The sequence below is a fragment of the Branchiostoma floridae genome, chromosome 8 (genome assembly GCF_000003815.2).
Source record: "Branchiostoma floridae strain S238N-H82 chromosome 8, Bfl_VNyyK, whole genome shotgun sequence".
Taxonomy (NCBI): domain Eukaryota; kingdom Metazoa; phylum Chordata; class Leptocardii; order Amphioxiformes; family Branchiostomatidae; genus Branchiostoma; species Branchiostoma floridae.
Genome location: NC_049986.1, coordinates 9,325,403 through 9,347,839, shown reverse-complemented (window position 1 = coordinate 9,347,839; position 22,437 = coordinate 9,325,403). Strand labels below are relative to the sequence as shown.

At 37.7% G+C, this 22,437-nt stretch overlaps 1 protein-coding gene across 14 annotated transcripts in view; it reads right to left on the bottom strand.

Annotated features, from left to right (window-relative positions):
• Positions 1-22,437, bottom strand: part of LOC118421257 (voltage-dependent P/Q-type calcium channel subunit alpha-1A-like) — a 128,505-nt gene that overhangs the window by 63,586 nt on the left and 42,482 nt on the right. For all 14 annotated transcript variants that reach the window (XM_035828464.1, XM_035828473.1, XM_035828474.1 and 11 more), the window contains exons 8-11: positions 16,350-16,502; positions 15,250-15,452; positions 10,011-10,114; positions 62-177 (exon numbers count right to left, since the gene is read on the bottom strand). In XM_035828464.1, coding sequence (XP_035684357.1) covers positions 62-177; positions 10,011-10,114; positions 15,250-15,452; positions 16,350-16,502 — 576 coding nt within the window. The remainder of the gene's footprint in view (positions 1-61; positions 178-10,010; positions 10,115-15,249; positions 15,453-16,349; positions 16,503-22,437) is intronic.

Sequence of the window (22,437 nt, the reverse complement as noted above, 5' to 3'; positions counted from 1 at the left end):
CCTTATCATAAAGAAGAATACAAGATAGATATAGATCAAAGCAATAGAAAGGGTCAAGTACCGGCTTTGCAGATCCACTCTAAGTATCCGTTGAGCTCCTTTTCTATTTGTGCTTGGCGTCTCATCTTCAGGAATTCCCTCCTGTTTTCTACTCGTTCTCTCTCCTTGGCAAACATTCTGTGAAAGAAAAATTACAGTCTTAAAAAAGGCAAAATGAATTTCTTTGGCAGTAAGGCTATATAAGATACATCCTTGATTATTCATCAAGAATGGCACAGTAACAATGCAAAAAGACATATTGTTGTAATGCTGTTAAAATATTGCAACAATTGTAAAACATAAAAAAGATATTTTCACTTTTGATGAATTCCTTTCTATGATAAGAAAGAAGTATTTAACATCTACCAAAATATGCCATGCATGTACAAAGAATCAAGAAGTGGGGCATTTCTGAATGAATAATTAAAAAGGACAAGGTGAACATGAATATTATTCAACTACATTATTTTCAATTTGATACCAGAAAGTATTCATAATACATTATATCAACTAAGAGTTATTCGTTATGTTCATTCAATATCACACATTATGTGTGACTTCTTTGTTTTCTCCCTTATTCATAAAGGATTCTGGTAGAGAATGAATTTCATCTTCTTCATTCTTTAAGCATTGTTGTCAGCCTGTCAACAGATTTCAGGTAAAAATGGTCACAAAGGCCCCAAGACAAACCAGTTGTTGCTTACAGCCAAGAATTCAGCACCATGGACAGGGCCATTACCTAAAACTGCTGATGAGTAATAGGACAAGTACTACACATTTGTTACATCACCAATGGACCCAATGTGTCAGTTTTCAGTTCAAAAAATGTCACAAAGGCCCCAAGACAAACCAGTTGTTGCATACAGCCCAGAAATCAGCACCATGGACAGGGTCATTACATAAGAGGGCGGATGAGTATTAGGACAAGTGCTACACATTTGTTACATCACCAATGGACCCAATGTGTCAGTTTTCAGTTCAAGAACTGTCACCAAGGCCCCAAGACAAACCAGTTGTTGCATACAGTTCAGAAATCAGCACCATGGACAAGGCCATTAGCTAAAAGGGCGGATGAGTAATAGGACAAGTACTACACATTTTTACATCACTGATGGATCCAATGTGTCAGTTTTGTCTGGTTAAAAACTGTCACCGAGTTCCCAAGACAAACCAGTTGTTGCATACAGCAGAGAAATCAGCACCTTGGACAGGGCCATTACCTAAAAGGGCGGATGAATAATAGGACAAGTACTACACATTTGTTACATCACCGATGGACATAATGTGTAAGTTTTCAGGTCAAAAACTGTAACCATGTTCCCAAGACAAACCAGTTGTTGCATACAGTTCAGAAATCAGCACCATGGACAGGCCCATTACCTAAAAGGGCGGATGAATAATAGGACAAGTACTACACATTTGTTACATCACTGATGGACCCAATGTGTCAGTTTTCAGTTCAAGAACTGTCACCGAGTTCCCAAGACAAACCAGTTGTTGTATACAGTAGAGAAATCAGCACCATGGACAGGGCCATTCCTTAAAGGGCGGATGAATAATAGGACAAGTACTACACATTTGTTACATCACCGATGGACCCGATGTGTCAGTTTTCTCTGCCAGGAGGGATTCATTAGATGCTGCAGGGACCAGGGGATGGTTGGTGAAGACGTATTTGATACACAGGAGTCATTTGTCAGGACCCATGCAGAAATAAGCTAGGACGGCCTTAATGGACTGGCTAGACAGCTACTTAACATTCTACACAGGCACGGAAAGCTTAAGGTGTTGTTCTTAAGTCCTGGAACCTCAAATTAAACTATTCCAGGCTGCAGAGAGACTTCCAGCCTCCAGAGATAAGAAATAGGATAATGCCGGGTACAATATAATGCATCTACATTCAACAATTGCCTTGTTCCTTCGATAACATCCCTTTGTTTTAGTTTGTTGTCACCACAAAAAACACCATAATTCCTGTGTAACACATATCAAATTCCTGTGGAATATTTGGTGAGGAGAACATTAAGCAATAAGTCAAATATGTCTTTTTCTGCTGTGTTAATAGTCTGTCTTTCGTTTGTGTGGGTGGTAATGCTAGTTCACCTTTATCAGCAGGATATAACCTCCATCCATCGTTTTTCACACCAGGGATTTTGGATATAACTAGTTATCAAGTTGAAGGACAAAATGTTCCAGTTAGAAACCATTGTGATGGGACTTTATACACCTGAACAAACTGTTTTTAAAAACAATTAATACAGGTTACTCCAAACATAAAGGTAAACTAATGTTACAAACCAAAATAAGTTCACATGATCTCTACTTCACATATCATTGCAGCCTCTGGCAGTGAGTAGATGTAACATGCAGTGAACATAGTAAGCAGATTTGGAAAGAATTACAGTATTTAAAAAGAAGGACCTGGAAAGAATTTTCCATTGGTATTCAAATAGCACCAGGCAGTTCACATTCTGACGTCTTTTCATAGCTCACATGTGCAATGTGCATATTCATATCATATATCATTTCCAATACTAGTTGTATGCATAGTTACACACATGTCCCAAATGCACTACTAACAGTATTGAATTTATGATACATGTATATTGCAGGGATCAGCCATAAAGTTCCATACTGTAAATGCTGACTATATATATTATGAAATGTTCATTATCATGAACTAATAATCCAATACATGTATACCTGACTCTAAGCCACATGGCCCCCACCTACTTCAAGACAACTTGTCACCTAAAGACATATCAGAGTAAGACTATTTTGGATATTCTCCATAAAGAGGTTAGGCAAAAAATTAGAAGTCATATTGGAGTATCAAAGTCCCCTGGAGCAACACCAAAGTAATAATGTTCTTTCTTGGATTCTCTCCAAAATAGTTATATAGCAAAGAACTATAAGGAAAACATTATCTTAAGGTAACATATCATAGGCCCTAAAGCTAAACCAATGTAATAATATTCTTTATTGGAATTACTCCAAAAATAATTAAAGCAAAAGATTTACATGAAAAATATTCATGGCAGCATAACATAAGCCCCTAAAGCTAAATGAAATGTGATTTCTTTGATTTTCTCCAGAAATAAAAGTTACAGCAAAAGAATAAGAAGAAAAACATTTAAAATATGCAATGAGAAATATGTCAAAATTTTAGATGAAGCATGTGTAACATAATAGAGCTGAACTAAACTTTGAGTGGACTTTTTCTAGATTATCTTCAGCAAGGATGTTTATCCTTCTTGTCTTCAGTGACCTGGTTGTGTACTATGTATAACCCTTACTCACAGTGTACTAATTACCTCGAAATGCAAGGACATGGATGAATTCCCACTGGATTTACACAGGCTTTTCTGTGAAGTGTGAAATAATGCATCACTACACACATAAAAGTAGCTTAATCCAAAGGGGAAGTGGGAGTGGGGATTTGTCAAAGGTGCAATATATATTTTTCTTGTGTGTGACTTGAAGCTTTCCAAACATTAACAAGAATTATATATATATGATTACTGTTAGTATTTGCACCTTTTAGAGATATGGTCTCAGTACAAGCAAAATATTAACTACATCATAAACGATGCTTGGAAGAATTTCAATTTACACAACAACATATTTTTGCTCTAAAGCTCTAAAAGAATATGTTTCAGCTTACATTATAGTCAAGTTCCATTGGTAGACTATGCCTAAAAAAGCTATCATTATTTAGTACAAAGTATCATAAAGGGAATTAATATGCATTGTTTTGCAAGTCAATCTTGATTTGATAGCTCCAATGTGTTGCGCAGCTGGACCAGATTAGGTTTGAATTGATAGCTCTGCTAAGTAATTAATGGTAATTACTTGGACAGAAAGTAATGGCAGGACATAACGTGGATCATTTTTTTTAGAGTAATAGACAGTTTGGACAAAGCAGCTTTTTTTTAGTTAAATCATAACATCTGACAGTGGGAAAGATAATGATTATTTCTTTAGTTTTAGGATTAGAATATAGAGTAGTTGATATGAAGAAAATTTAAAAGTGTTATTATGTCATGATGTCAGATTTATGTTTTGAAATATAAGTGTTGGAGTATCTTTTAAAAGAACAAGCATATTCTTTGAGCCGAAAACTTGAACGTATGTCATTGTAACTTGGTTTGACCTTTGTGAAGAAAAGCATGTCTTTAAACGTGACTTGTTTATCCGTACATTGATAAATCGCAGGATGGAAAGTCGATGTCTCGTAATAATGTTGTTTGTACACTGATCGTTTGCTGCCTCCCTCCAAAGTGCCTGTGAACACTGCCATCTGTTTTCGGAAGGAGGTCGGCGGCCTCGAATTACGAGCTATCTACAAAATTGGCAGAATTGTAGGTCAACAACCTGGTAGCCCCATTTTGTAGACACTGTCCGTCCATCACAATGTTGTTTTTGAGTATCTAGTGCATTTATACCTTGCTCCTGTCCTGACTTCAAAAGGGCACTCACAAATTTTGCCTTTTTATAGCTTCTGTCAGCTAAAGCATCTGAAAGAAGGAATGCATATCGTATAGTAGGAATTATCTTAGAATAAGGTGAAAGTTACATCAATCATTGCCACCCTTTTTTGAAAGTGTCCCTTTTTCTCACCTTTTTGACACATGCTCCAATAATATATGGAATGTATTAAATTTTGTGTAAGTTGGAAACAAGGTAATTTTGGGGAGGAACTTACTACATTGCAATGGTCTCATCAATAGAAATGTCTGGAGAAAATAAAGCTAACAGCTGTAAATGTTGTTCTAAACAATTGATGGTCTCTTAGATTAGCCCATTCATATGTATGAAGAAAAGATTGTATAAAGTTTCTATTGCCTGGGTTAACCAAATATAGATTTTAGAGCATGTGTTTTTTGCCCTTCGAGTCCTGCAGTTCTGGCTTTGGTTCAGAAAAGTCTGATATTTCTAAGACATATTCAGCTGTAAAGATCTCTTAGTGATATATATGAGCTACATATGCATGTGCTACATGCAATTGCATGTACTCAACAAGTCTGGACTGGCATTAGACATTGAAATAATTGAGCCTTGAATAGCTTCACAATGTGCCTGTTGACTATGCTGTTGAGTATGCATGTAGCAAATGGTGCCTATCCCTAACATTACTCCTGTCTTTCCTGGTACACATGAAGAGAGCCAGGGAGAAGAGAATAAAAAATCGATGGTGCCCTGGTTTATGTGGGACGTCATGCTGCGGCTGCAGATTTTCTCCAATCACGTTGCCTCATAACGAGTGGTGGGGAGGCCAAATTGGCCCACCCCGGACTCATTATCTACCGCGGCGGGAGGCAGGGCCTTCTCTCTGACTCAGCTTCGTGTCACATCCAATATTCACAGTCAAGTTCAGCAGATCTAGCACTGAATCTTAGTCACAGGAGTGCAAATCTAGGATCTACGCAAAGTCTCTCCATGTACTCAATCAAGATCACTCATACAGAGAAGGGCTTTTCTGTGATAAAGAAAATGTGCATGATGTATGCACTTTGCTGTGTTTGGTATCAAAACAGGGGAAGAGGCGTGTTTCCTTAAAGTTTGAAATTGTGCCTATTCCTACTTTCTGACAATAAGGCCATGTTGATTTGATCGTATGGATTACATCCTTTGGAGCCCAAAAACTGATGCAAGCGTGCAAATATAAAAAAAGTTTTTAAAAAAGTTTCCCTCATTATGAATCTAGTTAAGTGGCCAGGAAGGTTGAACAAATGACAAAACTCACAAGAAATTATTCACTCAGAGGAATTCTTTTTGTGCTTTTACATTTTCTGTTACTTTGGAATTGACTCTGGCATTCTACAATATTAGTATCCGTATTTCAATATTTTTTTAAAACTTACTTAATATTCAGAACTTCCAGGTGTACAGAATATAATACGTTAGCCTGAAATGACCCCCCATCAATATGTACATGATTTAGATTGCTATCACATCCTACTGTTTCTGCCAAGGGCTGTGTTATGAACAGTTTATCTCCTGAATGCAACAGTTACTGCACTTGGAATTCCAAATCATGCATGTTGGAAGTCATCTTGAAAAATTGCCAAAAATGACACCTGTTGTATTTTCTAACACTCCCTAATCTAGCTGGACCAAAATTATGGCAGCAAAGTAATTGGACATGAAAAGTAAATAAGGAACTATTGATCATTTTTCTGAAAACCTGCTTTATCATTGCATGATTCTTGTGACGAACGTTAAATAATTGAACAAAATGGAGGATCCTTCATTAGCTTTTGCTCTTTTATATGCCCACTGGATCAATATGTTGCATGTGAAATGTCACACGGTGTTCTCAAAAATGAGATTTTAACCCCCGGGGGATAGCTTATAGTAGATGGTAGGCCTTGAATGGCCTTATGTCCCATCATTCAAGAGCCTAACGTTGCAAATTGTTGAATAAAGTGAAAACATATGATAGGCAGTGCAGAGCATAAACATATATTAAGCAATCATAATGGTAAATGTATGCAAGGGTGCTTTTGGCAACAAATGTATTGTAGGCAGACATTTTGAAGTTGACTTTTTGATTCAAACTGTAAACATGCACAAATCTTGATATTATGGGATCCAGAACAATATCAATCTTCATGTTAAATGTAACAATTCTGTAGTTTCATGGTAATATGTTGGGACTACATATTCACGGCATCATCAATATGCAATGGGGAGGGTCACTGAGAAAACTGGGAAAATTAAATTAAGGCAAGCATTTATATAAGTTCTTAATATTCTGTGGGACATTGTAGTACGACATTTGGCCGCCAGGAGGCCCATAATCAAGAAGAATGGTCAGGTCAACAACACCCACCCACATACCAAATAATTTGGCAATCCATTCAGAGGTTCATAAGATAGCTAGCCAGTCACACACACAAATATGCACGATGCATGCAGATTGCAGAATAAAAACTATGTCCTCCATTTTTCAAGCAGGAAGTAAAACCAAAGCAAACATTTCAGGATTTACAATATCGATGCTCAACATCGATGTCACAGGTAGGATTTACATATCAATATGTTTTTCCTGCAAAAGACAATTATTTTTCTGAGTTCTCCGTCACTAATTCCTATCTGTATAGTCAAATTCAATCATGACTGATTGGGCTGTCCAGTCTTTGTTACGTATCAGGCAATTTGTCTTGTGTTCTGATTTTCGTTTCGTGGTTCCAAGAAGAGGCATTATGTCTCAACCATCGAGAGATTCCCAAAATTGGAACAAACTTAATCCTCTCTATACACAACGGGCACTTCATTTTCCCAAACTGCCTCGCGTATTGATTTTTTCGTCAGGAAAGATGTCACTCAAAATCTGGATGAAGGCCCACATGTGTAATCATTTACCAGTGGGTACAATTATGGCAAAAAAACAGCTATAGAGCTGTACAAGAATGTCGCAATCTATCAAAAAAGCAGTCATAGTCATTTCCCCTTAGCAAAATGCTCCAGAATTCTACCAGATTTTCTTAGAAATATCATACCAGCATTGTGAGATAATGTAAATGCAGAAACTTTCGTGGTGGTTTAATGTTCGTGGTTTTTGAGGGGGCTGCTTCACCGCAAACTTAAAACCACCATGAACATTTTTCCATGGCAGTAAGAGACTACAGTGCATGATGCTACCACAAACTTAAAACCACTGCGAAAAGTCCTTTTTCCCGATACTGCGAAATTAAATCCATGCAAACTTAAATGCTTTTAACCCTATTCAGACCGGGGGGGGGGCTTTTGAGGCCCGCGCCAACTTCGATGTCCTATAACGCCAGAACGCCTTACGCTAAAGCCACCAAATTTGGTGAGTTTTCCTAAAATATTGTTGGCAACAATTTTACGAAGTTTGACTAATTTTCCATTTTTTCGTGTTGCCATGGCAACCGTTTGCTGACAGGCAGTTTTGCCAAAAATCACTATTTTTGGTTCTAACAATGTATTTTTCACATTTATTTGCTATATTACTGCTATTTTATTACATAAATAAAATCTTATATTATTTAGCATATCTTTCATAATTATATATGCATAAATTATGCTAATTTGATGACGTCATCAGCCCAAAATCCAAGATGGCGGACCGTATGGCCAGATCAAGAATAACAAGCTAATTATCCCTTAAAATTTGTAACTACCTTGTATTTTTTCATCAAAAACCATCTAAATGAATGAATTTAGTGTATTTACATTGCCCTTTGCGATTATTTGTTGCAAAAAAAGTACTTTTAAAAATTCAAGGTGGTGGATATAATATGGCGGAGCCTAACTCGTATCTTAGATGTGCATGACGTCATTTTATGACGTCATTATGACGTCATCGATGTTGCTATTGGCAATAAAAGTTGTAATAAACATTATTATTCTGTTATCTGGACTTGTTGTTACATTTTTGTAGTATAACTTGAAGTTTTCTGAGAATACCCTTTTTTCATGGGTCCGGCCAACATAATCAAATTGATGACGTCATAATTACGTCATCGTACGTCATCGTAACGTCAAACGTCAAATACACGTCAGATATTATGTCGATATCATGTCCTGAAAATTTGGTGGCCCTAAGGCACGACGTTCAAGAGTTAGAGGACTTAGAAGTGGAGGGCCTCAAAAGCCCCCCCCCCCGGTCCAGGGATGACCAAAAAAGCCCGGTCTGAATAGGGTTAAAGTACATGTAAATCGTCAGATATTGACTGGTTTATATCCATACCCTCAGGACTTTGATATACAAAAATTATTCATTGTGTATTCCCTTGAGTTTCAAAGTCTGAGAAGATTTCGTTGATGGAAATCTTTTTAATCACTGAAATCTTTATCAAATTGGATATACATTGACTGGACAGAGACAGCTCAGTATAAAGACATGTAACAGCTTTTACAAATCATTGATCTTTTATTCATAATTGTATTGTACAACATTCCATCATAGATTTTAGATCTGGCTGATGGATGATAATTGATAGAAAATCTGACTTGAATAAGTTCCATTGTATTGGAAGCCTGTTTAGTCACAGTACTGTAATAATAATTTGTCACCATCTGTTGGAGGAGTTTGGTTGACGTACATGTAGGTGTACTGATGGTATTACGGGAGATGTACAATGCATGGTTAGCTTAAGTTGATCGTCTTGCAAGCTTGATAGAGAATACTGAATAATATAATGGAAGGCCATTGTTACTGTCCTTGGTACTGAAAACCACATAGAAAAGCTGATATCATACAATACCTGATATATTGCTTGATAGAGTCTTTTTTTTTCACAAAAAGTACAGGAGGCACATTTAAAAGGTTGAATTTCTTCCCACATGTGTATTGGGCAGTGGCTGTCTCTATGCCCTTAGTCCTTGGGCCACACACACACTTGTACCAACACAATACTATAGCAGTGGGCTATTCCACTGGTAGCAGGGTGTTTCCATAGTCTTTCCCAAAGTGCTAAGCAGAGAAGCAGACTATACTACTTCTTAAGTCTTTGGTATGTCTTGGTCAGAGGATAAAATAGATGAAAACTTCCTTTTGTGAGCTCACAAGGACAGAAGGGCTCCCAAACAATGAGTGGGACAAAAAAAGATTTAAACTTCATTAAAGCTGGAGACAGCCCTGATAAAAAAAAGACTTGGAGGTCTCTGGACATAGGGTTGCAATTCTATCCACCTCTGTCAAGGGGGGTGGCTTTTTGCAAGTCCAGTTTTGTAAGATCTGTCTACCCATCTCCTCTTGGGGCACTCACGTGGGTTCTGGCCAAATACATACAAGTTCAAGTCCTTTCTTGGCCAACTGTCATGGGTCGTTTTTTGCACGTAGCCATACCAACAGAGTCTGTTGTAGCGCAAGATGTCATGGAGGCTATAGAAACCTACTAGTAGCCTACACCTAAGCTGTTCAGATGGCACTAGACTAAGTGTTAACCATTACATGCTAAGGTGTGTGAGAATATTTGTAAGTCAGGCTCTGTACTTACCCACTGAGGACACCAAGGACCAGGTTGAGCATGAAGAACGAGCCCAGGATGATGATGGGGATGAAGTACAGCCAGTTGAAGCTGTTCCCCAGGGAATCATTGCACTGGAGAGGGGAACCAAGAAAATTATAAGATTAGAAATTTATTGGAGCACCAAACAGAACATCTCAGTAAAAAACGTGAACAATAGGCATACTTTTATATGCATGGACACAAATTTGAAAACTGGCTGATGTGCGATTCAAGGATTCTAAAGATATACATGTACATGTAGTAATAACAGACACAAAGGACACTAGTTATACACGTTATTGTATTTGTACAGAGGCATTCAAATGAATTATGTACAACCAGGCATATCATAAAGGTAGAAATCACATCCAAAGAATTTTTTTAGTTAAAAAAAAGAGCAAATTGAAGCAACATTTAACAGAAGAAGGTTGTAAAGACAAAATACTACAACAATCTACATGTCAGTTACATTGTTCAATGTAAATTTTCTCCAAATAGCATTTAACATGCATTGGCATAATACCGGTAGTAAGACTTATACCGGTAGATTAAAAATACTGGAACTTAAAGAGATCTACACATGCAACAATAGTTATTTCTGAGCTGTGCACACTTCAGACATCTAGGTGTCCAATACACCATTTATAAAGCATCGATAACAATGCATTCGAAGACAACAATGCCAAAAGTTTTCAGTATACTTTTTTTTAAATTTCGGGGTAGGCAGCTCGTCGTGGGACGAACACACTGTCACATTCACTGCCAAATTTATATAGATCATAATTACACATGCTCACGGCACAAGACGAACATGATTCAACAACAATCTTGAATTTCTGTTGGTGACCTACAACTCATGTAAAAGTGTGAAGAACCGTTGCATAATAGCCCGGATCTACGACTGAATGGGCAAAATTGAACGTACGCAGCCATTTTCCCGCCATTTTTATATCTACGCTAGCAGTGAAGTGTTACGTCATAGCGGTTGTGACGGACAGAAGTTAAATGAAAATTCTTGACAGTATACGTCTGTTTTCTCATGACATTTTGTATGCTCATACAGGTTTATGTTTTATGCATTTACTGACAGGAAAGGAAGGAACATCAGAGGATGTATAAATGTACATAGAGGCAGTTAATTGTGCCGTGTTTCTTCCTACCGGTATTTTGTACCCCCTCCCAACCACGCGCCCGTTCGCCGTGTAATTCCGCGGCGTGTTACAATTACAATATTACGCTTTTAGCAGGACAAGAGTGGCAGAAAAGTTACACAGAAGAAGTGGCAAGGGTAACCTATAACAGCAACATGTAACTGGAGAAAATGATGCGTTGACAATTTGTCAAATCAGTATGGCTAGAGAAATCGTCGTAAACGTACCGGTATTATGATAATAGATGTTACTTGATAACTGTCAGTTATTTTTCATGAAATCTGTGTTGCTTCCCCAAAACCCTAGTAACAGTATATTGATATTTATTGTCAACAGTTCAAATAATTTACATTATGCTAAATCAGGGGAAATTTTAAAGTATTTGGCTTCTTCAAACTTGATTACTATATTGAAATGAAAGGACTTTAGTATTGTCAAACATGTTACACAAAGCCATCAACATTTCCATCTGTGGTCGGATAATCGTTAGCCTCGAGCACTCAGACAGAATGACCACAGAAATGAAATATGTCATATGATTAAAAGGACAATAGTTTCTAATCTAACCTAGTTGTAATTGCATAACAGTCAGATAAAAGCTGTGGTCATTCATCTATAATCGTTTATCAGTAGAGGAGGATCTCCCATAGAAAATCAATACAGTCAAACCTGTATTAGCGACCACCTTTGCATACCGGCCACCTGCCCATAGTGGCCACTTTTTGTCGGTCCCTTGGATTCGTAATGATTAAGAAATATGCTTAGCGGTCACCTGTCCAACGCGGCCACGGCCACACGATTTCCGGTCCCGCAGATACAAAAACACTGCCGATTACGGCCACGCGGACCGCTGATCTATGTTTCGGCACGCGTTCGGCCATATACAGCGGCCGTATCGTCACCCTACGCCGGATTTAAAACCAGCTCTTTAATTCATTTTCAAAACAAAACTTCGTAAACTGGCGCTACCCATACCCGCTGGCAAACGAGGTCATATAAGGTCAACAGACGACACCAATATTACGGAGCGGTAAATTGTGGTAAAGTTACGTTTTAATACACTATCGCTTAGGTTAATTTACACCACAAAAACTTTCTACATAAATTGTTACAAAGACAAAATGATATGATCTTTAGACTATGGTGGATTTTATTCTTACATTTATTAAGAGATAAGTCTAAATGACGTGACTTTTCTTGTGAGTACCACATTAGCATAATGGACGAATCTGACGTATGAACGCGAGCGGGAACACACGGACGGTGAAGTATCAAAGGATCCAAGACGAAAGATCAAAGAAATATGACGATACCGGTCTCTTCAGACAATATCAACTGTAGAACATTTAAAACTTTTTATAGCTTTTGTTTTGTTAATACATATAGTGTAAAAATCATTGCAGTACATGTACAGTACTGTATTATGTAAATAAAGACCAGTGGGTACTAAAACCATGTGTGACTTATTGCTTGTGGTCAATTAATTAGCATATTCTCTATAGTGGCCACCTCTCTATAGTGGCCAATTTTGACCAGTCCCTTGAGTGGCCGCTATAGACAGGTTTGACTGTATTTGACAGTTGACAGGATGGGGGTGGTCTTGTGGTTAGGAATCCGAAGGTTCTGGGTTTAAACCCCTGGCAGGAACCAGTGCTGTGTCTTTGGGAAAAGCAATTTGCATCCTCACTTGACTGAGGTGAAAATGAGTACCTAGTATCAGTTTAAGTCAGACCACACCTCAAACCTGTCAAAGAACCCATCACACTTATTGAGAAGTGTCAATCCTGTTGGGAGGGTATCAAATCTAACAGCAACATTAGGGAAATTCTGCCCTCTTGTCATCTGTCTACTTATTCTATATACATTTTGTATGTTATATTTTTTTATATACTGTGTGCAACATGCAATCTTTGTATCTTACTAATGGTTATTGTATGAAGTCATTTCAACCAAATATTTAGAAAAAACATTGCCTTATAATAGCAATAGCTAAAGTATACATTTGAAGTATACATACAAAGAAACTGTTGTGACATTTTTATGAAAAACTTAGGGAGGAGGTATTATCAAACCTCCAAACACCGCCATGCCAATCTGTCTTGATCAGGCACGGGGACAGTTCAGTAATACATGTAAGGGGTAGGGAGTGTCAGAAAAATGTGCTATGCCAGCCATGAACCAAATATGAATCTTCAGCCAGCCTACAGATGATACCATCTTTGTGACCAAGTTCATTACCATACACCATTCTTCATGTCATTCCTTCAGTGAGATGATGCCACCACCTTAGCCAATGCCAAGGTCTTTATCAGTAATATATGCATGCACAGTGCAACCCTTCCCCCCTACACATCAGTATACTGGTACGATATATCTGTCACTGTCAGACCACTGTTATCAGTATACAAACAACAACCTCAAGGACTACAGTTGTATCCTGATGTCATGCCACTAGCTCTATCTATCTCACTTCCGGGAGCCATCCATTCATTTCTGTTGGACCCTATCTACAAAACTATCAGTGGAAGTGTTGGCGCTGTACATGTATGCCATAGTGTAGAATACAAAATATTTGCTACCACTAGATCATGTTGCTCTGCCAATACTTAAACGTATAACTTTCATTAAACAGTGGAGTTTAGAAAACCTACATGCAGTAGTAGTATACACACACTTGTACATACATAAGTCATGACATGGTTAATAATCTGTGTGTGTGTGTGTTTATGTGTGTGTTTGTGTGTGTGTGTGCATGTGTGTGTTTGTGTGTGTGTGTTTCTGTGTGTTTGTGTGTGTGTTTGTGTGTGTGTGTGTGTGTGTGTGTGTGTGTGTGTACATGTGGGAGAGGGAGTGTGCATAATTATGTAAAGTCATGTACATGTAACATTATGTGTCTGTGCATGTACGGACATGTAACTACTACCTGGCATATTTTCTAATGCCCTCCCATTTTCTTAGCCCTTGGGCCACACAACTATGCAAACACAACATCACACAGAGCTGCATATTATGGCATGCTAGTTTGTGACAGCCAACATCTGGATATTATCATACAATTAGGCTACAATGTTTTCAATTAGATAATTATTGATTTATCACAGCCCATATAAATCAGAAATATTTGTGATGTTCTTTTATCAAAGAAATGTGAATTGAGTCTGGCTTGACTTAGAAAAGTAAAATAAACAACTGCTAAAAATTTCTAGTTGGCCACTTGCCCTCAGTAACAAAGATTTTCATTTGTCATCACATGATGTGAACCCAATCAAAATCACTGACGCATTCCAGTGTCTTGCAACAATGATTGCATTTTATGAGCTCATTTGAACCCCACACTACTTCAAGTCATGCCTGTAACGACCACTTTACAACACCACAGTGGTTTACAAATTGATGTCTTTTCCTATACATTATAACTTTCCCTCATTTTGAATGCCCAGGATAGAGACTAGATAAGCCTTTGGGTCATAATGTATGACACAAGGGATTTCATCAAAAGAATGATTATTAGATATTGGAAGAAATATTACACATAAAATGTCAACATGAAATAGTCAGGGATTTTGAGTGGTATCAGTCATAGTAGTGATTTTTCAATAGACATGTATATTTTCATTGGGAATGTTTTTATTGACTCAATGCATTTTCCTACCGACCTTTATATTACACAGACATGCATATAGCAGGAGAATGAAGACAGGAAATGAGATAACCTATTCTGGGACCTTTTTAGGACCTTTGATCTAACTTCCTGTCAGTGTCCCCCAATGTGCCTAAAATGTGGAAACCTGCCACTCTACTGCATTAGAACAAGCACAACCAACCAGACAAACAGATGCACTGAAAACAATACCCCTGTACATGTAGCAGGAGATTCAAGATAGGAAATAAGATAGCCTATTCTAGGACCTTTCTGGGACCTTTGACCTAACTTCCTGTCAGTGTCCTCAATGTGCCTTAAATGTGAAAACCAGACACTCTACTGCATTAGATTAACTACCGAGTCTGACACACAAGAAAACAAACAGACAGACATTTTGAAAAAAATACCTCTGTACATGGAAGTAAACACTTACCCAGTATAGCACTTGGGTCCAGCCCTCCATGGTGATCAGTTGGAAGACGGTCAACATGGCGTAGCCGATGTTATCGAAGTTGGTGATCCCGTTGTTGGGTCCGTCCCAGTACTCGATGCACAGCTCCCCCTCATTACACATGTACAAGGTACTATTCACTAACGAAAAGTTTGCACCGCAGACTTGTTCCTCTACGAGCTCCCCTGTGAAGAAAGAAACAAATTGCAAATTAAAACATAATGTTGGGTTGACGATCAGGGAAGTAGATATGACCACTGATAAAAATGTAAAATACCATAGGATCTCCTTTACATCAAATTCTTCAAATTTATTTTATACAATCATACATTTTACTCAATACTGATGCTTAGAAAGGCATATGAAGATTTTTCTTTGGAAATACAAAGCAAAGCTACTTCAGCACCAAGGACAAAGCAACCCACAAAATTGCTCTCAAGCATACTTCCTCACGCTGCTAGATTTTCTCCTTTCAAAAGTATTGCTATAGAAGATTTGATTCACTATTAATCTTTGCCCACATTTTGATCAATTTCTCTTGGAACAAATTTACTAAATGTTTGGGACAGCCCTATATATACCCATACCCCGATGTAAGGGTTAGTGTTACTTTTAGTGGAGCATTGCGAGTGCCTGAGCGTAGGGAATTAACTAGTGTATAGGAGTATAATAGGGAAAGCTACACTGCCTCTTGACAAGAGGCAGCAAGAAGGGCAAATCACAGGTCAATTCATCAGGGTCATTGCTTCACATATAAATATAGGCTTGGCATGTAAGGATCAGAGTTGGACAAGTCCACTAGTCCGATTGTCCTGGCCAAGTGGAGGTGCTGATTGGGCAAGTGCATGTCCTGCCCCACTTGCCCGATCGGGCAAGTAAGATATTTCGATGAGTGAGATTTTGATATACATGTATATTTTATTTTTTTACTTTTTTTGTTTGTTTACTTTTTACTTAAAATATTTTTTCAAATTTTGGGCGAGTGAAATGTTTGTGACTTTGGGCAAGTAAGTTTTTAAAATATGTACTTCTCAATAGGAGAAGTGATTTTTAGAAAACTTGTTAAACCCTGGGGTACTCACCTGTTACATTGTTATGGCAGGCCAGGTGAAAGATCCCAGTGTAGAACTCAAGGCCTATGATGGCAAAAATGAGGATGGCAAACAACACCAGGAGGGCGATCTGCAGCAGGGGCGCCATGGCACGGATGATGGATTTCAATACAACCTGAAGACCTGTGGGGGAGAAAATCACACCATTATGCAAGAAGCATTGATCAGAAATCCTTGGAACTGTAGAATGCATGGAACTGTAAAATCTGTGAATCTGTAAAATCCATGGAACTACATCCATGGAACTGTAAAATCCGCGGAACTGTAAAATCCATGGAACTGTAAAATTTTTGAAAGTATAGAATCCATGAACTTATTTCCATGGAACTACATCTGTAAAACTGTAAAATCCATGGAACTCTAAAATCCATGGATTATAAAATATATGGCAGTATAAAGTATATGGAAGTATAAAATCCATGGAACTGCCAAATCCATGAAATTCTAAAATCCGTGGAACTTTGAAAATCCATGAAACTGACATCCATGGAACTGTAAAATTTATGGGACTGTAGAATTGTATCAGGATAAAGATATTTTTGTCCTCACCTCATCTATCCCTTGACCTCTGAATTTTTGTCCTTTAAGTTCTTATCATATCTCTTTACCTCAGTCTGTCAATAGGTTGAAGATCTACAACTTGAAGCATAACCGTGTGCAACGACTCTGCAACCTCTCAAGAGTATAGAAGGTCTGAGTCACATAAGTTACACTCATTTCAATAAGAAATAGGCTTCACAACTTTATGTGTAAGTGCTACTTTCAATCTAAAATACTTTTTGTTAGATTCCATAATTAGCAAGAATATTGAGTGCAACTAAACAATGTCATGTATGTAACACAAGGTGTACAGAGTTCAAATTTCAACTACATGTACCACTGTCGCCTTTCTCTGAGAACCAGTCTTTATTGATCCAAAGAAGGCGATCACAGTGGTCGTTGAAAATTTGATCCGAGTACCACTCAGTGTTGGAAGAAATTTAGCATAACTATGATTACTATAGCGACACAGATGAGCTTCCATGTTAATACATGTATGCACAAGTACAATGAAATGGGATACAAGCTATGAAATTCCAGAGGATCCCCCCTCTATATACTAGGTAATCACCCATAAATCCGGTCAGGTGTAAAGCACAATGCACGATGATGAATACCGCCCTATCACTGATATCAGACATGCTCCGTTTCAACAGGTGGCCCGCTGCACACAATACATCACACAACTGAACCCAGATGAGGCCATGAATTATAAATGAGTCAGGGTGAAATAGCTTTGCTGTCAAAGTACCACACTGTTGACTTCACAGAGAAATTGCTTTTCGAAGGCATAACGGGGGCCGCCCTAAGACGGTTCCTGTCCTAAGACGGTACGGATTTTTTTCTGATCTTATTATCCATAAGTACACCGTGTTTGTTGCCACTGACTATGCTGATTACAAAGGTAAATGAACCAAGTCCATGCACACAGCTTTAATTTGCATTCCAAGTATACTTTAACATATTTACTTCAACATATTTACTTCATGTTTTTTAAAAACAGAATTCTAACAGTAATGTCGACAGTGCTGAATCACTGCGGTCACCGGCCTCTGCGTATTGGCGGCTCGTGTCGCTAACTATACAAACTCGTCCAAGCAGTCACACGACTGCCATGATACACATAAATAAAGCTCCATAAAACACTATGGATATGGGTCTTCAAATGTTTGTTGAGTAGAAAAGCAACCAAAAGGAAGCGACATAAACATTGCCACCATTGTACTCCCAAGGGAGTGTGGCCGTGAATGTGGCAGACAAGAGAACGCTCCAAAGATTTATTTGACTGTAACAAATGATTCGTGCTGTCTATGAAAATAAGAATTGATAGAGAGATGTATATGATATTTTCATATAATCACACAGAGTTTTGTTGATGTTGGTGGTGTCGTTTTTTCGTAATGGTTTTTTTAGTCGGGCATTCACAATCAGTGCATTCAGCCCATTGCCCGTAAAAACATCAGCTGGATTGTTCTAGGTACAGCCTTCCTCATATGAGACAGAAAGTACATACAGTCACGATTTTACTGTTAAAAGTAATCTAAAATATCATACTATTGATTTTTTTCTGTGTACTTAAATTTACCACTTACTTTTGAAGAGAGCAAAATGTAAAAAAGCGTACCGAGTTAGGCACACTGTCCAGCGTAGCACAAAATTGGAAGGTTACATACACGAAATTGTCTCACAGTGTTTGCCGCTTGTAACACGCAGCGCGAAAGGTTCATGAACCACATGAATGCATTTCTTATTCAAGTATGTTGTTCAAATCTATGTGTAAAAAATTCAGTCATCAAACTTTGACCACTCTCAGGCAACTAGCGATGGAGCGCCATGAGTTTGAGCGCAAGAAAAAGCGTACCGTGTTGGGGCACCTCCCGTTAGTAATTGCAACATTAGAAAGCACTCTTTGGTTAATTGAAATATTCGTTTTACCTTTTAAAATCTGCTTTTGAAACTGACTAGATTCAATAATTATGGTTTAACTTCAGTGGAAAACAATTTTAATGAATGATGTGTTTGGATGATATTCAAGCCTTGCCCATGTTATGTTTGCTTTCAGTTTGACGTCTATGCAACCCCATTAGCATTTATATTCCAGGTTATTTAAACCTGCAACTATGGAAAAAGTGTGTACATGTACATGTATATCAAGAGATCACTAGTGCAGCACCACGAGCTAGGCATGCATAGTTGAGATATACAGGAGTGGATTATGCCAGGGAACGTTACATTTGAGATCTATATTTAGGCTCATTTTATGGGGTAAGAGATACCTAAGTGACCTGGTTGTATTATGTAAATAGATAATTATCATAATTCTTCTCTAAAACTAGACAACATAAACAGGTTTTCTCCTGGATACAAGGAGTTTCTCTAAACATGAATTCCATATAACAGTGAGTGATCTACATAATATATCATATTCAAGGGACATTGCAGAAAAAATAGGCCATTAAAGGGCCCCCCCTCCCCAATTGGCAGCTTATATATGGTCACTCAACCATGTGTTTCTTCTTAGAACTTGTTGAACATGGTTCCAGGTTGTGATGAATATAAAATAAATTTCTTTGAAAGCCTGTCTTTCTGATGACCTTGCCAATATTTGATACTTGGATACTTCATTTTCCATGCATGTATTTTTCATTGTATATTATATTTTCATAGAAATTAGACAAAAGATGTTGAATTATTTATTGGTCATCCTGACAAATTAATATACAAGGATCTTGCACCTTGTGGCTTTTGCTCATCCTGGGGACAGACCACAAATGGTCATGGAGTGGTATCAGGTCATAAACAACAAATGAAACTCCCCTGTATGAAAGAATTGTTACAGTGGAAATCATAATGTATTGTTATGGTTTTATTATAATGCTTAGTTAATCTTTATCTGCAGGGTAACTAGTACTATATCTATTCTATTTGAAAACTGGGTATTTGGGGATGTCAAGTTGACGGATGGTGGTCTTAAATTGCAATATTCTGAAAATATTGCGGTTTGAAACTACATTCCGTTGACTGAATATCCCTAAAAATCGTTGTTCGATGCAACGGATATAGGTTATTCTGCAGATGAAGGTGAATTAGTGCTAATACAAAATGCATTGTGGTAGAAGTTTGACACTGCAAATATGTTCCATATTTTTTTTATGCGCTTCAAATTATAATATGCAAGTGCTAGAAATATCAGGCAAGAGGAGGTAAATATAAATACAAAATCAAGAACGTGGCTTTAAAAGTTTAATACGGGATCTTAAATGGTGTCATCCCTAGATCAAAATTGTGTTGCCTAACTACAATCAGGTATCATTGAAAGTCAAAGTTGTTCATTGATAATTTACTTGTTAATTTAAATGTTAATCGTTAAATGTTTTCAATATCGATAACTTGATTCAAAACCTTGACATTCAGCTGTTAACATGAAATGGTCGCTATAACGCTGGTTCACCTTTATTTGCGATGTAGCCTTTATCCGTTCTTTTTTGTTAACAGGGTATATCAAGTCGATGGACGGAGGTTTCAAACGTAGTCTACAATATTTTCAAAGTATTGCTGTGTGATATAAGAACAGATTTAGGTTACTACAGTTTTTAAAACTTTTGCAGTTATGATATAGCAACGAACATATGTTGCCCTACGGATAAAGGTGAACTAACTATAGTTCGTCCTTGGCCTTATTCCGAGCATGTTTATAGATTTTGAAACACTCCTGAGAAGCATATTTTGACAGTTATTTATTGTAGGCGCATAGTCTGCTCTTCAGTACGTGACAGCTGTGTCAGGTTGGGTGTGGAATGTGTGGCTACATGTGACAGTAACCTTATGCTTCTAAATGAAAATTCATGTCATTAATAATTCATATCTATTCATTGTTCATCTGCCTGCTTTTACACATACATAACAGTAGCAACATCATGTTTTTTCTAGAGTTTTTGCAGTAAAGCCACACAGTTTTGACTGTAATGCTAGTTCACCTTTATTCCGGGGTAACCTTTATTTGTTGTATACAAAAATGGAGCATGTAGAGATATCAAGTTGACAGATCAAGTTGACAGACAAGTGTTTCAGACTGGAATGCTATGAAAATATTACAAAATGAAACCAACGTCTGTCAATTACATATTCCTAAATGACTCATTTTTATACACAACAGAATGATATAGGTTGCCATGTGGATAAAGGTGAACTAGTGTTAAGTATTAAACCATTGGAAGACCCCATATACATAGTGTTAAGGCCATCATTTGATTACATGGATTGCATTCTCTGGGAGTCCCCCCCAAACTGCACATTCGAATGTGCAAATAAAGAAAAAGTAGCCTTCACTATGAAATCTAAGTGGTCAGTAAGATTGAACAGATGACTGAACACACTGGTGTATGAAACAACAGATCAAGTCTTCATTTTGCTCTTTCCTATTTTCCTCTTTGGTTTTATAGTTTGATTGGGTGTAAATGTACAACTGGGACAGGCACTGTCCTTGGTGCTGATAACGACATTTTCAGAGTTGTGCAATAGCTAATGAAATGCTACATAAAAAGTTTAGTACATAAAACCTTTTGCAAAAGGTTGCTGCTCTATATGGTATTGTGACACTTCATTTGGCAAAAAGGGCAAAACCCACTTGGTTAATCCATCATGCCCACTCACTCAGCGGTGCGCCGTGCCCTGAAAACTCCAGGTACCCACCCACCCACTTATCACCCTTTATTTCTAAGAAAGCATTCATTACCCATCCAGTTTCCCTCAACTTTATAAGGTTAAATGTGAATGGAGAAATGTGTGCAGTGGTTTAGGTTTGCGGTTTTTGGTGGTGAATACTTTATTGCAAACTCGAAAACACTGCAAAATTTTGTGTGTGTTTTCACCCCCCACCTCCTTGTTTGAGCTCTATGTATGCACTGCACATTATACAGCATTATGATATGTTGTATATCAATACTTACAAAGCAAAAAACTATGCCCTAATCTTTGAATATTGAGTAGTTCTTACTTATCAAGAAGGGGGCAGATACAGTTAGATCAGTAACAGTTGATCATGCCAGCACTGCTGAAAGTGACCATTCGAAGTCCCTAGTGGGTGGCTGTCTGTAAAGGCACTAGCGTTTCCATTACAGTACAGTATGTGACTATAAGCCTATTGTGAACTTTTCCCTACTGCGTAATTAAATCCCCACAAACTTAACTGCATTTACAGTAATCTTTGAGCTAAAAAAAAAACAAAACAAAAACTGCCTTGCACAGGCACTGACCTTGGTGCTGAAAACAGTAGTTTCAAGGTTAGATGCAATACTTAACGTGAATCATCCTTTCTCATTGATTTCATTGTCTACATTGAACCTTCCCAAGAATTTCAGAAACTTGAGGACTCTTCAGTGCACTATGATGGATGCTTGTGAACAAAATGTTTCCACCAAGTGCTGAAGAAGCTTTTTCCCTCGGCCCCAAATTCAATTCCTTCTCATTGATCCGCGGAAAACAAGGACACTGATTTAATCAGTACAGATTCTGATTG